The sequence below is a fragment of the Pezoporus flaviventris genome, unplaced genomic scaffold (genome assembly GCF_033815535.1).
Source record: "Pezoporus flaviventris isolate CSIRO_AGI_PZ_B2104156 unplaced genomic scaffold, CSIRO_AGI_Pfla_v1 ptg000277l, whole genome shotgun sequence".
Lineage (NCBI taxonomy): Eukaryota > Metazoa > Chordata > Aves > Psittaciformes > Psittacidae > Pezoporus > Pezoporus flaviventris.
The window spans coordinates 45,561-62,486 of record NW_026892824.1 but is presented as its reverse complement, the minus strand read 5'-3'; the positions used below and the strand labels follow the sequence as shown (position 1 = coordinate 62,486).

The window sequence follows — 16,926 nt, the reverse complement described above, 5'->3', positions numbered from 1 at the left end:
CCAGTGAAGGCTGAGAGGGGGATGTTTGGGAATTGCAAATGCCTGGGCATAGTGCAGGGGGAGCGGGGACATGGGAAGTGGGGATTTAATCGGGATATAGCCTGTTATCTCCCTGCTTCATGCTCCTTCCCAAGGAAACACCAGGAACCACCTTCCCCAAATCCATGAGGGATATTGAGAACCTGATTTGATTCATCCTCAAATGGTTCTTGTCGTTGTATCATTCCCAGTTGTTCCTCCAGCAGCAGGAAAGGCCTCATCCAAAGGGAAAGGCTGCTTTGTGCTGGCACCTTGCTCTGGCTGGTGTTTGCTGGAAGGAGCTTTGAGAAAGGGTTTGAGGGGATAAAACCCCATCCCCAGGTTGCAGTTCCCTGCTCGTGGATGTGGGGTTCCAATGGGAATGATCCGTGGCCTGTTTCAGGGAAGAAAAGTTCTTGGAGCAGGAAGGATGGAGGCTCTGTTGGAACAGGCGTGTGTGTGAACTGGGATTTGCTGCTAAAACTTCCTGTGTCCTATGGCAGGTAGAATAAATCCCAGTATCCCCAATGGAACCATCCCTTCTGGAGCTGGCCCAAGCTGGGAATGGAGTTAATATCCTACAGGAGGGATTCAGAGCTGGGGAAGCTCCTGCATGCCCGAGCTGCTGGAGGCTTGGACAATGGGGTTGTATTCACAGTGCTCAGTTACACCCTGGAGCACTTCTCCTCTGGGACGTCCTTTGGGAATGGCTCCTGGAATGGCTCTGGATGAGCTCCATGGAGATAAAAAACAGGAAGGGAAGTGGCTGCTGAACCCCAGAGCCAGGCACTGCTGCACAGTGTGGATGTGAACACCCTCCGGCAGCACATTCCCTGTCATAATTCCCCATTTCCCAGCAAAAAGCTCTTCCATAGCCTCCTAACCCCAAATCCAGACAAACTGCTCCCTTTTCATCCCTTTCCCTTCCATAGGGAGCTGTTGAGCTCCACAAGTCGGCTGCTGGAGCGGGAGCAGCTGCCGTTTGTGATTCCGAACCTGGCTCTTTCCTGCTGTCTCTAAAGCACTGGAGCTTTTCCCTCTTCCCAAAGGAGCCACTGGTTGTGCTGTTAATGGGAACGTTTGTTTCCAATAGGATCTGCTGAACTTTTCCTGTGTTGGTAACGGGGCTCTATCCATGGGCTGCATCTTCCCATCCCCGCATCCCTGTAGGCTTTGGTTGCCAGCCTGGTATCACTCCCGTGCTTGGAATCCAGCTTGCCAAGGAGTAATTCGAAGCCTGTTCTATGTTTGTTCCCACCACAGGACTTCAGCGCTGTTTAGTTTTCCCCTTTGGAACAGGGAAAACTCCCTTTCTGAGCTGCTAAAGTGCTTTGGGATTGGCTTTTCTGCCTGGGATCAGGTATGGAGCTCCGGTGTCACAGGGCACCTTCCCCACCCGCCCTTAACTCCCACCTCCAGAGCCATTCCCGGTGCAGGCACAGCGGGAAGTGAAACTACTCGGACTGAGCTCTGAGCTGTGCCTGATCCCCCATGGAATTTCCAGCTGGAGCAGAGCTGAATGGCCACGGTGTTTTCCAGGGGGGGGGATTTGGTGCCTCTGAAGGACTGAAAGGATTTAACTGGGAATGTTCTGGGATTCTTGGCAGGTAAAAATCCCTTTCTGTGCTCTGGGATTTGGATTTTCAGGGGCAGGGATTTGAAACAACTCTGGAGTAAATAAAACCCCAGTGATGGGAATGTCTGGGTTTGGACCCTGGGGCTGAACCTGCCGCACTGAGGCCAGTTCCTGTGTGCCAGGAGCCTCGCTGCAGTCCTCACGTCCAATGGCCAGTGTTTGGGGATGGCTTTTCCCTGTTTTTCCCTATTTTTCCCATTTTGCTTCCAGCTTTGAGACTTTGTGCAGGGCCAGATCCTCCCCTTCCATTGTTTCCTTACCTTGTGGATCCTCTTGTTCTTTGTTTAACTTGTCACTGGCCTCTCACTGCCTCCCTCAGTCAGGGCCGGCACAGGGAATGCTGTAATTCCACATGGACAGGGCAGGTTTGGGCTCCAGCTTGCTTGGATTAAGCAGGGAAAAAGCATTGAAAAACTTATGGGAATGCTGCTGTTCTGGGGGCTTTATCCCTCTCTCCTTAGGCAGTGGTTTAAAGCAGCTTGGAATGGAGCCTGTTGGAATTGCACCTGGATCCTGGTGCTGTTTCACACCCCTCCCTTTCCCTGCTTGACACTGATTCCCTTCCTAAGGTGGTTCCAAGAAGCCTGGGGTGTCCTCAGCATCGCTTCAACCCTTTCCTTCCTTGATATTCCCATTTCTTTCCTTTCCAGATCCTGAGACTTTCCCTTTCCCAGGGAAGCCTTCCTGACCAGGAGCTCCTCTTCCCAGGAAGCACTGTGGTTGCAACTGCTACCCCAGACCCCGTTTGACCATCCCATCCCAGATCCCTGCTGGTTCCCGCTCGGATCCATTGCTCGGGGGCGAGGATACTGCTGCTGTTGGCATTTCCCCCTTCCCGTGTGCCTGGAAATGTCTAGGAAGCAAAACACCAGAGGTAAGAGCCATGGAATGCTGCAATGGGCACCAGTGATTCCTAAGCTCTCCATTAGGGAAGGAGTTAATTGGGTTTGCTGGGTCCCCATCAGAGCTGCTGCAGCTCCTTGTCACCTCCGTGGTGACAGCTCCGAGCCTCCTGGTGACAGCTTCAGCAGCATTTCATGTATGGCTGGACAGGGATCATCTTCCTGAATCCCACTGGGACATGACGGGTGCAGACGGGAGAGGAAAACCAGGATACAGCAGGGCTGCAGAGCCTGTTGGATGCATTGGACTGGGGTCCCCAGTTGATGCCTTCTGGCCCCAGGGGTTGGGGAACCCGGAAGGTCCCTCATGAGGAATTATGAGTCCCTCGTGAGGAATTCCAGGTCCCTCACAGGGAATTCTGGGTCCCTCATGAGGAATTATGGGTTCCTTATGGGATCAGCTTTACCAAAACTAGACCCTATTCAAGCTGCAGCCCTTGTCCCCCCTCTCCTGCCTTGGCCCTTCTTGTCCTGCCAGGAATCCAATTGGGAAACTTGGGATGGGCAAGCTCAGCTCCCTGATCCAAACTTGACCTCCTTCAATCCCTTTCCCTGTGGAAGAGGACAAGAAGCAGGCTGGGAGCAGCTTTTCTCCTTGCTTTGTCCTCCCTGGTTTGCCTGTTCCTCTGGCAAAGCTACGCCTGCGCCAGGCAGTGTATTCCAGGGACGGATGAGCTTTGTCCCGAGTGGAGAATTAATCCCAGTGTGCAGTGCTGGGGGGAGCAAGGAGGTTTGTGGCTTCTCCTTCTATTTGAACTGGCTCATAGTTAATAATTGAAGGGAATGGGGCTGACAATTCCCATCATCTGCATCCGAGCAGCTTTTGTTCTCCATAGCAATGCTGCCTACCTGAGGAGCTGTGTCCTCGAACAGCCCAGCCCTGCTGGGTTCGGAGCCTTGAGCAGCAGCAGTGGCAACTGGGTAGGATGATGTGAGAGCAGGTTTGGAAGGTGCTGGTTGTTCCTTGTGCTCCTGGAAGCTTCAGGAGCATGAGGAAGATGGAATGATGCTGGGAACGGAGCCTGGCAAGAGGTAAACGGGAGGAACAGGAGGGGAATAATGGGTCCTGGTGGGGAACAGGGAGAGGGATCGTGGGAAGCTGATCTTGGGGGTCTAGCTGAAGGAGAGCAGCACTGGGTGCTGTGGGGCAGAGCAGCACGGAGCAAACACGTGGAGGGCTCCTGAAGGAAAGTGAAGGGATCTGGACCATGACACAGAGCAGGATGCTCAAGGCTTTGTCTTGCTGCTCTCCAGCACCAGGCCATGAGGGGAAGTGAGGGTTAAACCAAGCCTCCTGCCTGGCCTTGAATTGCCAATGACCACTTTCCTGCTGCTTTGGAATGTTAATGCAGGCAAGGAGCGATTCCCAGCCCTCTGCCAGGGAGTGTTGCTGCTGCTCAGGTAAGGAATGGCTTGTTCTGGAAGCGGAACAAAGCCCCTTGGCAGCAGAACAAAGGGCTGGAGGAGGTGTTGGGAGAGAGGAGCCAGCCAGGCCCACTTTGAATAATGCAGCAGTCGTGGAAGGGATGGGAGCCCCCCTGGTCCAGCAGTGCCATGAGCACAGCGATGAACAAACAGCTCAGCTCTGAGTGGTGCAGCTGCACAGGGCTCGGTGCTGCTGGAGGTTACTCACTCTTTACTCATCAGATCTGTGCAGAGGAGGAAAGCGGCTCCATCTGTAAAGCGGTCAGGTCACATCCAGCCACACTTTGGGCACGGCAGGTCCCGAGGGAAGCAGCAGCTGGGCTCCTGCTCCCAGGGGTGCACCGAGGAGCTGTTTCACTGTCTGGAAAGCAGGAATCTTGTAATGGTGACAGGTCTTTGGGAGAGTTTTGGCCAGAGCCACAAAACCCCAAATGTGGGAGAAATTCCTGTTGAAGCTGCTCTTGGAGGCTTAAAGGAGTTTCCATAAGAGCTGATGGAGTGTTTCATAGAGCAAAGGCTGGCTCCTGGTCCCAGGGGAGCTGAAAGGGTCCTGTATTGGTTACTCCAATAAATAGCTCTGCAACACATGAGGAAATGCTTTGGGATGAAGGGATTCTTCCCACCTGTGTGCCTGGAGGATGCAGTGGGAGCAGGGAAGCAGTGGGGACTATGGGCACCATCCCTGGGGCTCAGTGTGTGTGTAGGGTAATGCAGAGGGATCAGCCTGGTGGACACAGAGCCTGAGCTTTGGTCAGGAGGCTCTCCTATCCCATGGAATGGGATTCAGATGTGTTGGTGGCCCCGGTGCCCCGGTGCTGGTGTTTAACATTCCATCCTTCCTGCATATCCCCAGTGTCACAGCAGCCCCCCGTTTATGGGTGCTCAGGGGCAGTGACAGGTGGGTTTGTGCGGGCCAAACACCTTCCCATCCACAGGACTGGGGCTGAGCTCCTGCCCTGGAAGAGCCAAGTGGAAGCGAAGCTGCTGCGATGGAGCGGCTCAGGATGGGCAGAGCTTCATCTTCCCTGCTCCTACATCCTTGGAGGCAGCTCCACAGAGATTTTGAGGGAAGATCGCTGTTCTCAGTGCTGGCAAAGCCACTGAGAAGATGAAGGGCTGGAAGTCAGGAATTTGGGCCTGGGAAGCTGGAGGGAATTGTGCTCCTGGGGAAGGATGGACGAGGAAGGATTGATCTGCTTGTGTGTAGCCTCACAAGAGCCTGACCTTTCCATTGTGCTCGGCTCTGGCAGGGCTTGGAGGCAGCTGTTTTAAATGCTACATCAATGTCTCTGAAAGTCAATGGGGTGGCTTGGAAGTGCATCCTCCTTATTTAGAGGAGGTGGGGGGAAAAACATGGATCAGCAGCTGGGAATAGCGGCCCTATGGACATATCCCTCCCCTGGTGTTCCCCAGAGCCACCCGAGGAGCTTCCTCTGGTTTCTCCCCAGCTTCACGCAGGGCTCGAGGCATCAGGGTGCAAGAGAACCCTCCCCAGCAGTGAGCCACTGCTTGGAAGCATGTTGTGTTGTAGGATCCCTTTCCTGCAGCCCCTGTGACACAGGAGCTCGTGTGGGGCTCAGATTTATGTGCCCCACTGGTGAGTCTTGGAGCTGGCATGATGCCTGTCTCTGTTATGGGTCTCTCCTGGAACATTTAAGCATTACCTTGGAGACTGTGGCTGGCAGGAACATAAGCTGCTGGATCTTCCAGCCCATTTATCAGTCTGCTTGCCATTTGTATCTGCAGGTGGAGGGGACTCTTAACCACTGCTCCAGGCTCCCAGGCTGCTCTTAACTCCTTAGTGCTGGGCTGGGATGAGTATGGACACAGAGTGGGAGCAGCTCTGCGCCAGCAAGCTCCTTTGCTCCATGGTTGGTTAATCTGACCCAGAGCTGACTCTGGATCAGTTTAGGGTTAGGAGGGCATTGGCAAAGCAGGTTCTACCTGGCTGGGCAGAACCTGGTCCTTCACTTGTAGGCTCTTGGCAAAGCAGCAGCTTGGAGCTGAGCTCCCACCTCTGGTGCCTGGTGTTCAGAAGAGCCTTTCCCTTTGCTTTCCCTCTGCAGATCCATCTGGCTTTGTTTTTGATGTGCAGTCCAACACGGTGCTGGCCCAGGGAGGAACCTTTGAAAACATGAAGGAGAAGGTAAGTGTGTGCTGAGAACCTCAAGTGCCCTATGCTGGGGAGCTCCATCTCTCCCAGGGGAAGGATGGTGCTGGCCAGGAGCTCACTCCATCAAAAACTAGGTTTTACTCAGGCTCAATGGTGTATGAGGGCGTCCCTGGGTCTGGTTTGGGTGGGATGAAGCACACAGGTTCTCCATGTCCCCTTCTGTCCCCTGCAGATCAGCGCTGTGAGAGCCATCGTCCCCAACAGGAGCAACAATGAGATTGTGCTCGTGCTGCAGCACTTTGACAACTGTGTGGACAGGACGGTGCAAGCCTTCATGGAAGGTACCTGTGGCTGGTGGCCTGGGGGGCTCAGCACATCCACAGACACCTAACGGGGGTCCTCCTTAGCTGGGTGTGTTCCTGGGGTCAGAGATAAGTGGTTGATGGCTCTTGAGGTACAGGAGGTTTGATGAGAGCAGGAGCTCCTGCCCCTGTGTACAAAGTGGGAGTACGCAAGGAACTTTGCCTGGGCCTGGCTGGGTGCGTTTGCTGCCCTGGGGAGGTGCCAGTGCTGGTCTCTGCAGCTCTGTCTGCACTGCTCAACCCTGCACTGCCCATCCCTGCCAGCCTCTGGCCTGCAGAAGGTGTGAGCAGCCTCCTAACAGGCAGTCTCTGGGGAGAGCCCAGCAGGAAGCTGAGATGGAGCTCAGCAGTATCTTAGCTCCCTCAGCCTTCAGTGGACAAAGCCAGAGGGAAGGGGTGGCTTTTCCTTGGTTTTTAATCCTGGGACTGTGTTGAAAGGGAGAAACCCTATTCCCAAAGCAAAACTGAAACCAGTCCCTGCAAGCATGGACCCTGAGCTGTGGGGAGTGTTCCAGGGGAGAGCCTCACCCCTGCCTTTTGTTCCAGGCAACGCCAGTGAAGTACTGAAGGAATGGACTGTAACAGGCAAGAAAAAGGTAATGCTTTCACAAGGCACTTTGCCAAAGCATTTCCCTGTGTTCAGAGCTTCAGACCCAGAGGAGAGGCAAGGAGCAGGTGTGGTGTTGCTGTAGCTGTGGGTTAGCAGAGCCTGACTGCAGGGGCAGTGATTTACAGAGCCAGTGGTACCCAGCATCAACCACATTTGCATTTGCTGTACTTGTCAGGCCCAGCATCCAAAGCAAAGGCTCTGGGCTCCTGTCCTCACTGCTGCTTCATTCTACTGACCCACGGCGTGGGGGAGATGTGGGTCAGGTCCCCTGGTCCCTGCAGAGCTCTGCTGTAACTCACTCCAGGCACGTTGCTGTGTTTGACAGCAGAGCTGAGCAGTCACGTTTGGGGCTGAGCTCAGAGGATGTGGATTTCTTTGTCAGAGCAGCTTTTGGGGGTGTTTGCTCAGCAAAAGGGTTAAATGGAGCTCTGCAAAGTGCCCACATTTGATATTCTAATGCCTGAATCCGCCAGGACCAGGAGTCAAATCATCATTATTCAAAAGGGCTCCTTTGAATACATGAAGAGCAGCAGCATGAGGTGGGGAGGGCAGAGAGGAATCGTGGCTGTGTGGCCTGTGCTGGGGGAGGAGAGGAGGGTAGGCACAGCACCCTGGTATAGCACCCCAGTACAGCACCCCTGGGTGCTCCCCAGTGCTTCCCATCATGACAGCCGCTGTGTGATAACCAGGGTGCTGCTCTTGGTGCTTTGTGCCTTAATACTGCTGGATCTGTGTTCACTGTGGAGTCAATCCCCTCTGCTGTGGCCGGGACTGAGAGCCCCTTGGGCTCTAAAGGCTTTAATTCAGCTCCTTTCTGCAGGCAGAATTCCCTTCAGGAATTACACTTAATGCTTTTCACCCTTTTTGTGGTGTGATTTCCAATCCTCAGAACAAGAAGAAGAAACCCAAACCCAAGCCACAGGCAGAGCCCAGCGGCCTCACGGAGCCAGGGAAACCAGCATCCAGCGGGGAGGAGGCACTGGGAAGCGCCGGGAAGGGCGGGATGAACGGATTCCATGTCAACGGCTGTGCCCATGACACCGAGTCCATGGATTCACTCAGCGAGGGTCTGGATGCGCTCTCCATTGATGCCAGGGAGCTGGAGGAGTGTGAGTGCCCAGCAGGGCCACCCCGAGCAGGTCAGTGCCCAGGGAGCACTTCAGGAGCCTGCTGAAGACAGGCTGAGAGCTGGGCTGATTCAGCCCCTTAAGGCTCCTTAAGGGCAGACCTTAGAGCAGCTCCAGTACCTAAAGGAGTGGGGGTTTGGACAAGGGCCTGTAGGGACAGGCCAAGGGGAATGGCATTAACCTGCCAGAGGGGAGATTAAGATGAGCTCTTAGGGAGAAGCTCTTCCCTGTGAGGGAGCTGTGGCTGCCCCATCCCTGGCAGTGTTCAAGGCCAGGTTGGACACAGGGTCTTGGAGCAAGTTGCTTTAGTGGAAGGTGTCCCTGCCCGTGGCAGGGGGTTGGAACTGGATGAGCTTTAAGGTCTCTTCCAACCCATTCCCTGGTTCTATGAGATGGGCACTGAGTGTTCCCAAAGCAGAGGAGCTGCCTCCTGCAACCTTGGAGGCCAGCTCAGCTCCGAGGGGCTGGTCTCTGCTTTGGTTTGCTTGTGGTGGTTGTGGCGGACAGTGCTCTGCCACCCTCCCAGACTCCCCCTTTAAAGCAGTGTGCTTTCCTACAGCAGTGCCTGACCTAGCGAATGGGATAGCAGACTTTGACACACAATCGCTCACCCTGCATCCTTCCCAGAGCCCTTCATCCCTCAGGCAGCGGCCTGAGCACCGGAGCACAGGCAGGTCTCTGTCCAGGTCAGCACTGAGCCACTCCACTCCTGCCTCCCTGTCTGCAACCCACCTCGAGGACATGACCCTGTCTCCTGCCAACAGGAAGCTGGGTAAGACCAGAGGCTCTGCCCCACCATTGCCAGCTCTGCCCCATCATTGCCAGCTCTGCACCCCCAATGTCAGCTGTGCCCTCCCATTGCTGTCTCTGCCCCCCCAGGTGCCAGAGCAGGTTGCTGCAGGCCAGGCTCTCGCTGTGTCTGTGCCACGGCAGCACTGTCAGACAGTGCTGAGCCCACTGAACATTGATTTTAATGTGAGCGAGCACCCTTTTTGCCTCTGGGCAGCTCATTGCACCCTGCCCCCCTGCTCTCCCTCTGCTCCTCCCGTGCAGCCGGACCTGTGGCAGCAGTTTAGTTCCAGTGCCTGCAGCAGCACAGCGGGTGTGAGCGGGGCTGGGTCGCTCCTCGCAGCACCTCCAGCCTGTCTCTCATTTGGGTGAGAAAGGCCACATGTTGGGCACATCCTGTCAGCAGAGGTGACAGCCACCGCCTCTGTCCCCTGTCCCCCCCTCGCCATGTGCTTTCTGCACAGCTGAGCTCTTACAGGCACCACTGGGGACAGGAGGCACCGCAGACCCCGCTGTGGTTCTGTTCAGTGCAGGGACATGAGGTGGTGTCCTTGTCCTCCTCCCACACAGGGATGCTGTCAGGAGTGGGGTTAATGCAGCTTGGCAGGGCAGTGAGCTCCAGAGAGCTGGGCAAGGGGCTCACTGTGGGGCCAGAACCATCCTTGCAAGGGAAGAGCCTTCATCTTCCTTTCCAAGAGAATTCCCTCCATGCAAAGCATCATTTGGTGTTGGGTGGGTGGCCTTTGGAGCGGGTCCCTACCACAAATGCATTTGGTTTCTCTTGGGGATTGGGAAACATGGAGGGGTATCACTGCCACAGGAGGAAGTGCTGGAAGCCTCCTGGGGAAGGGAGATTTTAACCCAGGTCATACCTGGTGTTGAGAGGAGAGGAAATGCCATGGGTAGCTGGTCCCTGCTGGGAGGACAAGGCTCGAGCTCGCTCTGTCTCTTGGTAGGCTCCAACATTGAGAAGTCAGTGAAGGATCTACAGCGCTGCACTGTGTCGCTGGCACGGTACCGGGTGGTGGTGAAGGAGGAGATGGATGCTTCCATCAAGAAGATGAAGCAGGTCTTTGCCGAGCTGCAGAGCAGGTGAGTTTCATGCAGGGATAGATCCGGGTGTTCCAGCTTTGGGAAAATCCACCTGGGATAAAACTACAGCTTTCCAAGGGCTGAAGCAGCTCTGTCATGGAGCCAGGCTGAGAGCTGGGCTCCAAGGGAGACCTTAGAGCAGCTCCAGTGCCTAAAGGGGCTACAGGAAACCTGGAGAGGGGCTTTGGATAAGGAATGGAGGGGCAGGACAAAAGGAATGGCTTTAACCTGCCAGAGGGGAGATTGAGATGGCTTCTTAGGAAGGAATTCTTCCCTGTGAGGGTGCTGAGGAGCTGGCACATAGGCTAAGCTCGTTGTGAGGTAGGATTTGAGGCTCTGCTGAGCTGGGGCTTGTGTCTGACAGAATCATTGTGGATGCAGGAGGTGTGAGGAGCTGTCAGCCTGGTGCTCACGCTGCGCTGGAGCTTGCATGTGGCTGTGAGGAGCAAACCCTGCTCCTTGAGATCCTCAGTGTAGGGAGACATGGATCTGCTGGGGGTGCAGCACCACTAGGGACCATCGTGCCCCATTCTCAGCCCAGCTCTTGGCTCTGTTTTGAGGTGATGTTTCACCTGAGGAGCCTCCCCCAGCCCCATAGGTCAGGTTAAGGGTGTTCTTGGTGTCTCCAAGCCACCGTGGGCAGCTCCTCACCTTTACCAGTGGGGGAGAGCCCCAGCTCTGAGCAGGACACAGTTCCGGGAGCAGGGAGGGGGGTGCCAGCCCAGAGGAGCCTCCCTCAGCAAACACCCTAGGAACTACTGCCCAGGGAGAAGGGAAACATTCCCTTTGCTGCCCTCCAGCACTTTCACCTTCTTTAATGGGCTTTTCCATGCTGCTTCCCCCTCCATGACCCAGAGGAGGATGAAGTGGATCTTTAAACCCCACAGCAGAGCCCGTGGCCTCTGGGTGGCTTCCTGCCAAAGGCAGACCTGGAAGCAGGTTTGTTCAGCTGGAACAGGGCATTGGAGCAGCAAAGCCTGGGCTGCTTTAACCTCTGGCTGTCAGGGCTGCCCTTTCTGGTCCTGCTGAGCCTTGAGGCCTCCTGGTGTTCCCAACCTTCACCTTCCCTATGAACAAGGTGCTGTGGGCTGGATGGCAATGGGGCTGGAAAGGATCCCAGCAGGGAAATTCCACCCGGAGCCTTTGTGCTTCCCTGTGCGCTGCTTAAACATCTTCAAAGCCCCCCTGTGAGGGGACTGTGGCAGCAGAGAGGGACCAGGATGTGCTTCCCCATGGGTCGGCAGCAGGAACGGAGGCTCCATCCCAAGCGGATGCTGGCTCTGCCCAGCTCCGTGTCCCTGCCCCAGGCCAGGCCCTGGCTGTGCTCCTGGTGGCACCAGTCCTGCTCAAAGCAGGAGCTGGATGGGCCATAAATCTCCACAAGCAGGTAAATGTCAGAGCTCCTGCTCAGAGGGAATTGCTTCCATTGATCCCGCCTCATGGAGCAGGAGTGGGAGCCTGCATTCAGATGTGCCTTGATCTGCATTCAGGTGGTGGCTCCAAGAAATCCCATTCCCAAGAAACAGCATTCCCAATAAGCACCTTCCCAGCTCTCAACATCCCCAGGTTGTGCGGGAGGAACCTTGGGATGAGCAGAGCTGAAGATGCTGCGGATATAGCTCTGCAGGGATCTGCTGCTCATCCCACTCCTCTTGTATTTTAAACTCCTCTTTTCCATGTTGTTCCCTGTTTTCCTCAGGTAAGGAGCCCAGCAGGAAAAAGCCCCACAGCTCCCTCTCCCCTTTCCAATGGTGCTCAGAGGCTGTTCAGAATGCCGCCGATCCCAGCTCGCTCCTGCCACCGTCCTCCAATCTCCTGCCGTGGGATGGCACCAGCCTTTGTTTAATGCTCCATTTCTCCCTGTCATTCTAGCCTTATGGATCGGGAGGTGGCGTTGCTGGCCGAGATGGACAAAGTGAAAGCAGAAGCAAGTAAGCCCCTTGTTCTCCCCTGCAAGAGCTGTGGGTGCTGCTGGAGGGACCCCCAGCACCAGGATTCCATTGAATTACCTCCTATGCCCCTTATTCCCACATTCTGGCTCCATTCCCAGCCAAAGCCTGTCCGTAGCACGACTTGCCCCTGCCACCACCTGCCCTATGCCTTGGTTGAGCCTCCATCGGGGTGCTATTCCCAAAGAGCTCCATGATCGAGGATGGATGAAAAGGGCTTTCCCAGTGCTGCTGGTGCATGGGTGGGAAGAGGGGGCTCAGGAGAGCCTGATACTGGTGCAGTGCTGGTCCTGGTGTGGTTCTGAGCCATGCTTTGTTCCCAGTGGAGATCCTGGGCAGCCGGCAGAGGAAGGCAGAGGCACTGAAGAAGATGACGGATGTGGCTGTGAGGATGTCTGAGGAGCAGCTGGTGGAGCTCCGGGCTGACATCAAGGTGAGAGCACCCACATCAGGTTCCTGCTCAGACCCACCAGGAGGGGGTTGTTCCCCTGGGGACACCTCCATTTAAAGCCCTTCGTTTGTAGATCAGAACCATGGAATGGGTTGGGATGAAATGACCTTAAAGCTCCTCCAGCTCCAATCAGGCAGGGCCACCTTCCACTAGTCCAGCCTGGCCTTAAACACTGCCAGGGATGAGGCAGCCACAGCTTCTCCATACAACCCATTCCATGTCCCACCACCCTCATTGGGAAGAACTTCCTCATAAGATCCCACCTCCATCTCCCCTCTGGCAGGTTAGACATTCCCCTTGTCCTGTCCCTGCATTCCTTGTCAAAGCCCTTCTCCAGGTCTCCTGTAGTCCCTTTAGGTACTGGAGGTCTGTAAAACACCAGCCCTAGAACAGGATTAGTGCAGCAAGAAACCAGCTCCTCTCTGAGTGTCCAGAGACTGGGGCTGTGCCAACTGTATGGACTGGGGATGGTTCCATGGAGAAGGGATTGTGCCATGGATTGGGGGTGGTTGCATGGAGCAGAAATGGTTCCCAGAAGTGACCATTGCCACCCCCTTCCCAGTGCCCCTGAGCAGCTCCCAGCGCAGGTTCCCACTCGTGGCAACGTTTCCTCTCAATTTCCTCTCCTAACCTCATGTTCTGCCTCTCATGAGCAGCACTTTGTGAGTGAGCGCAAGTATGATGAGGACCTGGGCCGGGTGGCGCGGTTCTCTTGCGACCTGGATGCACTCAAGAGGAGCATCGCTGCCTTCGGCCAAGGTGAGGGAGGTGCCACTCCCCCCTTTCCTACTTCTGCTGCTGGAGGGTGGATGCTCCATGTCCCACCTCCAGCACTGACCCCAGGGCTCTTCCTTGCAGTTTCCCACCCCAAGAACAGTTACTCCATGCGGTCCCGGTGCAGCTCACTCACAGCCGCAGCCCTCAGCAGCCCCGGGGACACTGCAGCTCCCCCAGGTCCAACCACTGCCACCAGCCTGAGCACGGGCACCAAGAAGCCCCCGGCTGCAGCGGAGGGACCCACAGGGGACACCGGCAGCCACCCCCCACAGCCAGCACGAGAGGTAACTGCACCAGCACCAGAGCTGGGGTGATGGGATGCACAGGGCTGCAGCAGCGCTGCTGCAGCGGGGTCACATCCACCCCTCACTGAACCTCTTCCTTTGCAGCGCACCCGGAGGCCGGGAGCAGGATCACGACTGCAGCCACCCCCCATGGCCCAACCCCGGCCGCCGGCAGCGCCCCCCCAGCGCCGGCCCCGCGCACGGCACGAGGGGGCCCGCGCCTGAGCTGCGGCTCCAGTGCCTGGTCCCCATGCTCTTTTGCCTCTTCCCCCCTTCATTTGCTTTATGTTCCCCCTGCCCCAGCTCCAGCCTGTCCTTCCCCACCTTCATCCCGTGCTGGCAGCGAGGATGAGGAGGGCAAACGCCCCCACCCTTTTGCTCATCCCTGGGTTTTCCATGTTGGAATCCCTTGGCTTTAATACTTCCCCTTCCTCCCACCCTGTGTCCTCCCTCAGCTCAACTGCAGCACTAGAGGGGCTGAGTGCCTAAAGCCACATTGCAGGGGCCTAGGGAGCCTGGGGAGGTTCTTAGGGGTGCTGGGGGGGTCTGCAACTTTATCCCCCCACCACTTTTCTTCCTTCTCTTGAACTCCAAATGTCTTAATTTGAAGAGATTAAACCCATGAACTGCAGCTCCAGGCCCTGGAGTCCATTGAGGAGCTTTATTGGGAAGTGCCACCCCCATCTATGGGGCCGCGAGGGGGGCAGATCCCCCTGGGGGGGGGGGGGGGGCCAAGCAGCCCCCCAGTCACTGCTGGGCCAGCTTGGCTGCTTCTGCCTTGATGAGAGCGATGAGGTCCTGGTTGATAAGGAAAACGAAACGGAGGCTGGCTATCTGGTGGGGGTACAGAACAGAGAATGAGCGTTGCGACCCTGACCCAGGACCCCCCCATGGCCTTGGGGCTCACCTCCACCACAGAGTTGTTGTTGAGCTTCCACTTGCTGCCACCCAGCACAGGGCGCCCATCGATGTAGATGGGGCGCCGGCCCTCATTGGCAATGAAAAAGTCCCCATTGTTTTTCAGCTTAATGACACCTGGAAAGAGGGGGAAAGGGGGTGAGAAGATGGGGGGGCATGGCCCCCCCTGCCCCAGAACCCCCAAACCCACCCTGCTTGCGGGAGATCTTCCATGCTGGCCCCTCCAGCGCCAGGTCCACGTCAATCTGGTTGTCCTTGGTAGCTCTGCCGAGGGTGATCTGGAGGGGAAAGCAAAAGTGGATGCTGGGGGGAGGTCCACAGGGTGGGGGGGCTCTGGTGGAGGCAGGATCTCACCTCCCGGGAGCGCATCAGGTACCGAACCATGCGGCCCCGCAGCACGGCCAGGGTCTGGCTGTCAAAGTCCGGGGAGCTCATCCCTGGGGAGGCAAAAACAGGGATATGGGGGGGGCACATGGGTCCGAGGGGGGCACAACCAGCCCCCCCTCCCTTACCTGTGATGCTGTCCACCAGCACTTGCCACTTGTGCAGCTCCTGCTCCAGCTGCCGGATCTCACGCTTTTGCCGCCTGTCAGCCACAGTCAGCTCTGGGCCAGGGGGAGATGGGAGCTGAGCAGGGGGGCTCCTATGGGACACCCCCCATGTTCCCGGGGGGGACCTCCCCACACAGAGTCAGGCTGTTGGGTGGAGCGAATCAGACTTACCATGCTCCAGCACCTCGTCCCGCACATCTCTATGGAGCAGAGTTGGGATGAGAATGAGGTCCCCTCTTTTCCAACTCCCGGCCTCCCCCATCCCCTTACTTCAATTTGCTGTCATCCACCATGTCCTCAGCATCCGAGAAATTAAGCACTTGATCCCCTTTGGGCAACGGCTGCACTGGAAGGAACAGAGGAGAGAAGAATTGAGGAGTGCAGGGAGATCTGTGGGTGCTGGGAGGGCACACAGGACACCCCCATGCTCACCGGTCTGGTCCTCCAGGAGGTAATACTGCTTCATGAGCTGCCAATGCAGCTGCAGCGCCTTGGCTGTGCGTGAGGGGTAGAACACATCAGGGTGCTTGTGCAACAGATCCTGGAAGGTATCCAGCGAGGGCTGGCTGCCCTGGAGGGGGGGCAAAGGGGGGTCAGCACCGGGGACCACCACTGTGCCCCCCCCCCAGCTCCCATGGCCTCTCACCGATCCCACTCTGCTGAGCAGCAGCTCCTCGGCTTTACTGAACAGGACCTTGCTCTGGATGGCGGCGATGGCCTCGGGGTGCAGCTGCCGCATGGCCTGGCAGGCCAGCCTGGGGGGGAAGGACACTGTTATAGCCCCCCGCAGCCCCCAGCCCTGCCCCCCCCAGCCCTGCACTCACTTGGAGATGACGGGGTCGTAGAGCAGCGCGTACCAGCGCTCCTGCACCTCGCGCAGCGTGAAGCGGCAGCTGAACTTCACCCCCAGGTGCACGGCGCTCAGGTCGTTGGTCTGCAGGAGCCGCCGGGTGAGGGAGGGGATAGTTTGGGGGACCCCCCCCCCCCACAACCGGAGCCCCCAGCACCTGCAGCACCGCGTTGATGAGCAGGAGGTCATCGGCAGGCTTCCAGCGGCCCAGGTCCTTGGTGACCGGCACCGGCTGCTTGCTCTTCTTGAGCCGCTTGGCCAGGCCAGGAGCGGGCACCGGGCTGGGCACGACGGGCGCCGGCACCACCTTGGAGACCTGGGTGGGGGGGGCACAGCGGGGGTTGGGGCTCTGCGCGATCCGCATCCCCCCTCGGGTCCCACCGGCGCCCCCTGGGGACCCTGCCATGCGCGCACCTTCTTCTTCTCGCTGGAGGAGGGCTCGCTGCCCGAGCAGCGCCCGGGCTCGGCGCCGCCCTTGGCGCGGCTGGGCTTGGCCAGGCTGCTCTCCACCAGCTCATCGTCGAACTTCTTCCTCTTGATGAACCTGAACGGAAGGAGAAGGGAGAATGGAGGCGGCTGAGAGCGGAGGAGCCCGCCCCAGCCCCAGCCACGGCCCCGCCGTACCGAGACGAGCTTCGGCGTTTGGGGACGGCGCCCGAGGCCGCGGCCGGGCCCCGCTTCTGCCCCGCCAGAGACTCCTCGTCCTCGGAGCGGCTCGTGGCGCCCGACGCCATCAGTGCGGGGGCAGCGGTGCTGGGGGGGGGGCAGAGGTGAGGGCGGGCCCCCCTGGAGCTCACAGCGGGAACGGGCCCGGTGCTCCCAGAGCTCACAGCGGGAATGGGGCCGGGCCCAGCCTCATCATCGCCTGGAGCGGGCACCGGGACCGGGCCGCTGCTGCCGCCTCCTCCGCCGCTATCAATGGCGCCGCTCCGGGTACCCGCCGGAAGGTGACGTCACGTCAGACGGGTTGAAGCCGCGCTGGGCGGTGCTATCCTGCGCGCCTCGGGTCAGGGCGCCGCCATGTTGACTAAGGGCAGGGCAGGGTCGCCTCCGCTCTGAACCGCTGTTACCG

At 57.7% G+C, this 16,926-nt stretch overlaps 2 protein-coding genes across 5 annotated transcripts; one reads left to right on the top strand and one right to left on the bottom strand.

The window, feature by feature from the left end:
• Nucleotides 1-441: 441 nt before the first annotated feature.
• Nucleotides 442-13,779, top strand: SPATS2 (spermatogenesis associated serine rich 2). Of its 3 annotated transcripts, XM_061443035.1 has the most exons (13): nt 442-521; nt 2,305-2,528; nt 6,048-6,127; nt 6,327-6,435; nt 7,003-7,052; nt 7,956-8,205; nt 8,753-8,965; nt 9,939-10,074; nt 11,947-12,005; nt 12,347-12,456; nt 13,131-13,233; nt 13,333-13,535; nt 13,641-13,779. In XM_061443035.1, the coding sequence occupies exons 2-13, from the start codon at nt 2,504-2,506 to the stop codon at nt 13,758-13,760; spliced, it is 1,458 nt and encodes a 485-aa protein (XP_061299019.1). In that variant the 5' UTR covers nt 442-521; nt 2,305-2,503; the 3' UTR covers nt 13,761-13,779. The 3 variants fall into 3 exon arrangements, with proteins under 3 accessions (XP_061299019.1, XP_061299022.1, XP_061299018.1); XM_061443038.1 differs by lacking the exon at nt 442-521 and having other exon boundaries at nt 1,898-2,528; nt 8,756-8,965; XM_061443034.1 differs by lacking the exon at nt 442-521 and having other exon boundaries at nt 1,898-2,528.
• Nucleotides 13,780-14,256: 477 nt separating this feature from the next.
• Nucleotides 14,257-16,616, bottom strand: MCRS1 (microspherule protein 1). Of its 2 annotated transcripts, none has more exons than XM_061443031.1 (13): nt 16,479-16,616; nt 16,269-16,398; nt 16,012-16,170; nt 15,829-15,938; nt 15,651-15,759; nt 15,437-15,545; nt 15,275-15,350; nt 15,176-15,204; nt 14,966-15,058; nt 14,808-14,890; nt 14,644-14,731; nt 14,443-14,570; nt 14,257-14,369 (listed from the first exon to the last, which is right to left on the bottom strand). In XM_061443031.1, exons 1-13 carry the CDS (start codon nt 16,586-16,588, stop codon nt 14,283-14,285), a joined length of 1,311 nt encoding a protein of 436 aa, XP_061299015.1. In that variant the 5' UTR covers nt 16,589-16,616; the 3' UTR covers nt 14,257-14,282. The 2 variants fall into 2 exon arrangements, with proteins under 2 accessions (XP_061299015.1, XP_061299016.1); XM_061443032.1 differs by having other exon boundaries at nt 15,437-15,575; nt 15,862-15,938.
• Nucleotides 16,617-16,926: the final 310 nt, after the last annotated feature.

What these genes read in the sequence shown, in the direction of transcription:
- SPATS2 (XM_061443035.1), top strand. Translation starts at nt 2,504, where the DNA reads ATGTCTAGGAAGCAAAACACCAGAG. An exon ending in TTGAAAACATGAAGGAGAAG is followed by an intron (nt 6,128 to 6,326) that starts GTAAGTGTGTGC and finishes TGTCCCCTGCAG; the next exon opens with ATCAGCGCTGTGAGAGCCAT. An exon ending in CATCGCTGCCTTCGGCCAAG is followed by an intron (nt 13,234 to 13,332) that starts GTGAGGGAGGTG and finishes TCTTCCTTGCAG; the next exon opens with TTTCCCACCCCAAGAACAGT.
- MCRS1 (XM_061443031.1), bottom strand. Translation starts at nt 16,588, where the DNA reads ATGGCGTCGGGCGCCACGAGCCGCTCCGAGGACGAGGAGTCTCTGGCG. An exon ending in TCATCAACGCGGTGCTGCAG is followed by an intron (nt 15,939 to 16,011) that starts GTGCTGGGGGCT and finishes CGGCTCCTGCAG; the next exon opens with ACCAACGACCTGAGCGCCGT. An exon ending in GTGGATGACAGCAAATTGAA is followed by an intron (nt 15,205 to 15,274) that starts GTAAGGGGATGG and finishes TCTGCTCCATAG; the next exon opens with AGATGTGCGGGACGAGGTGC.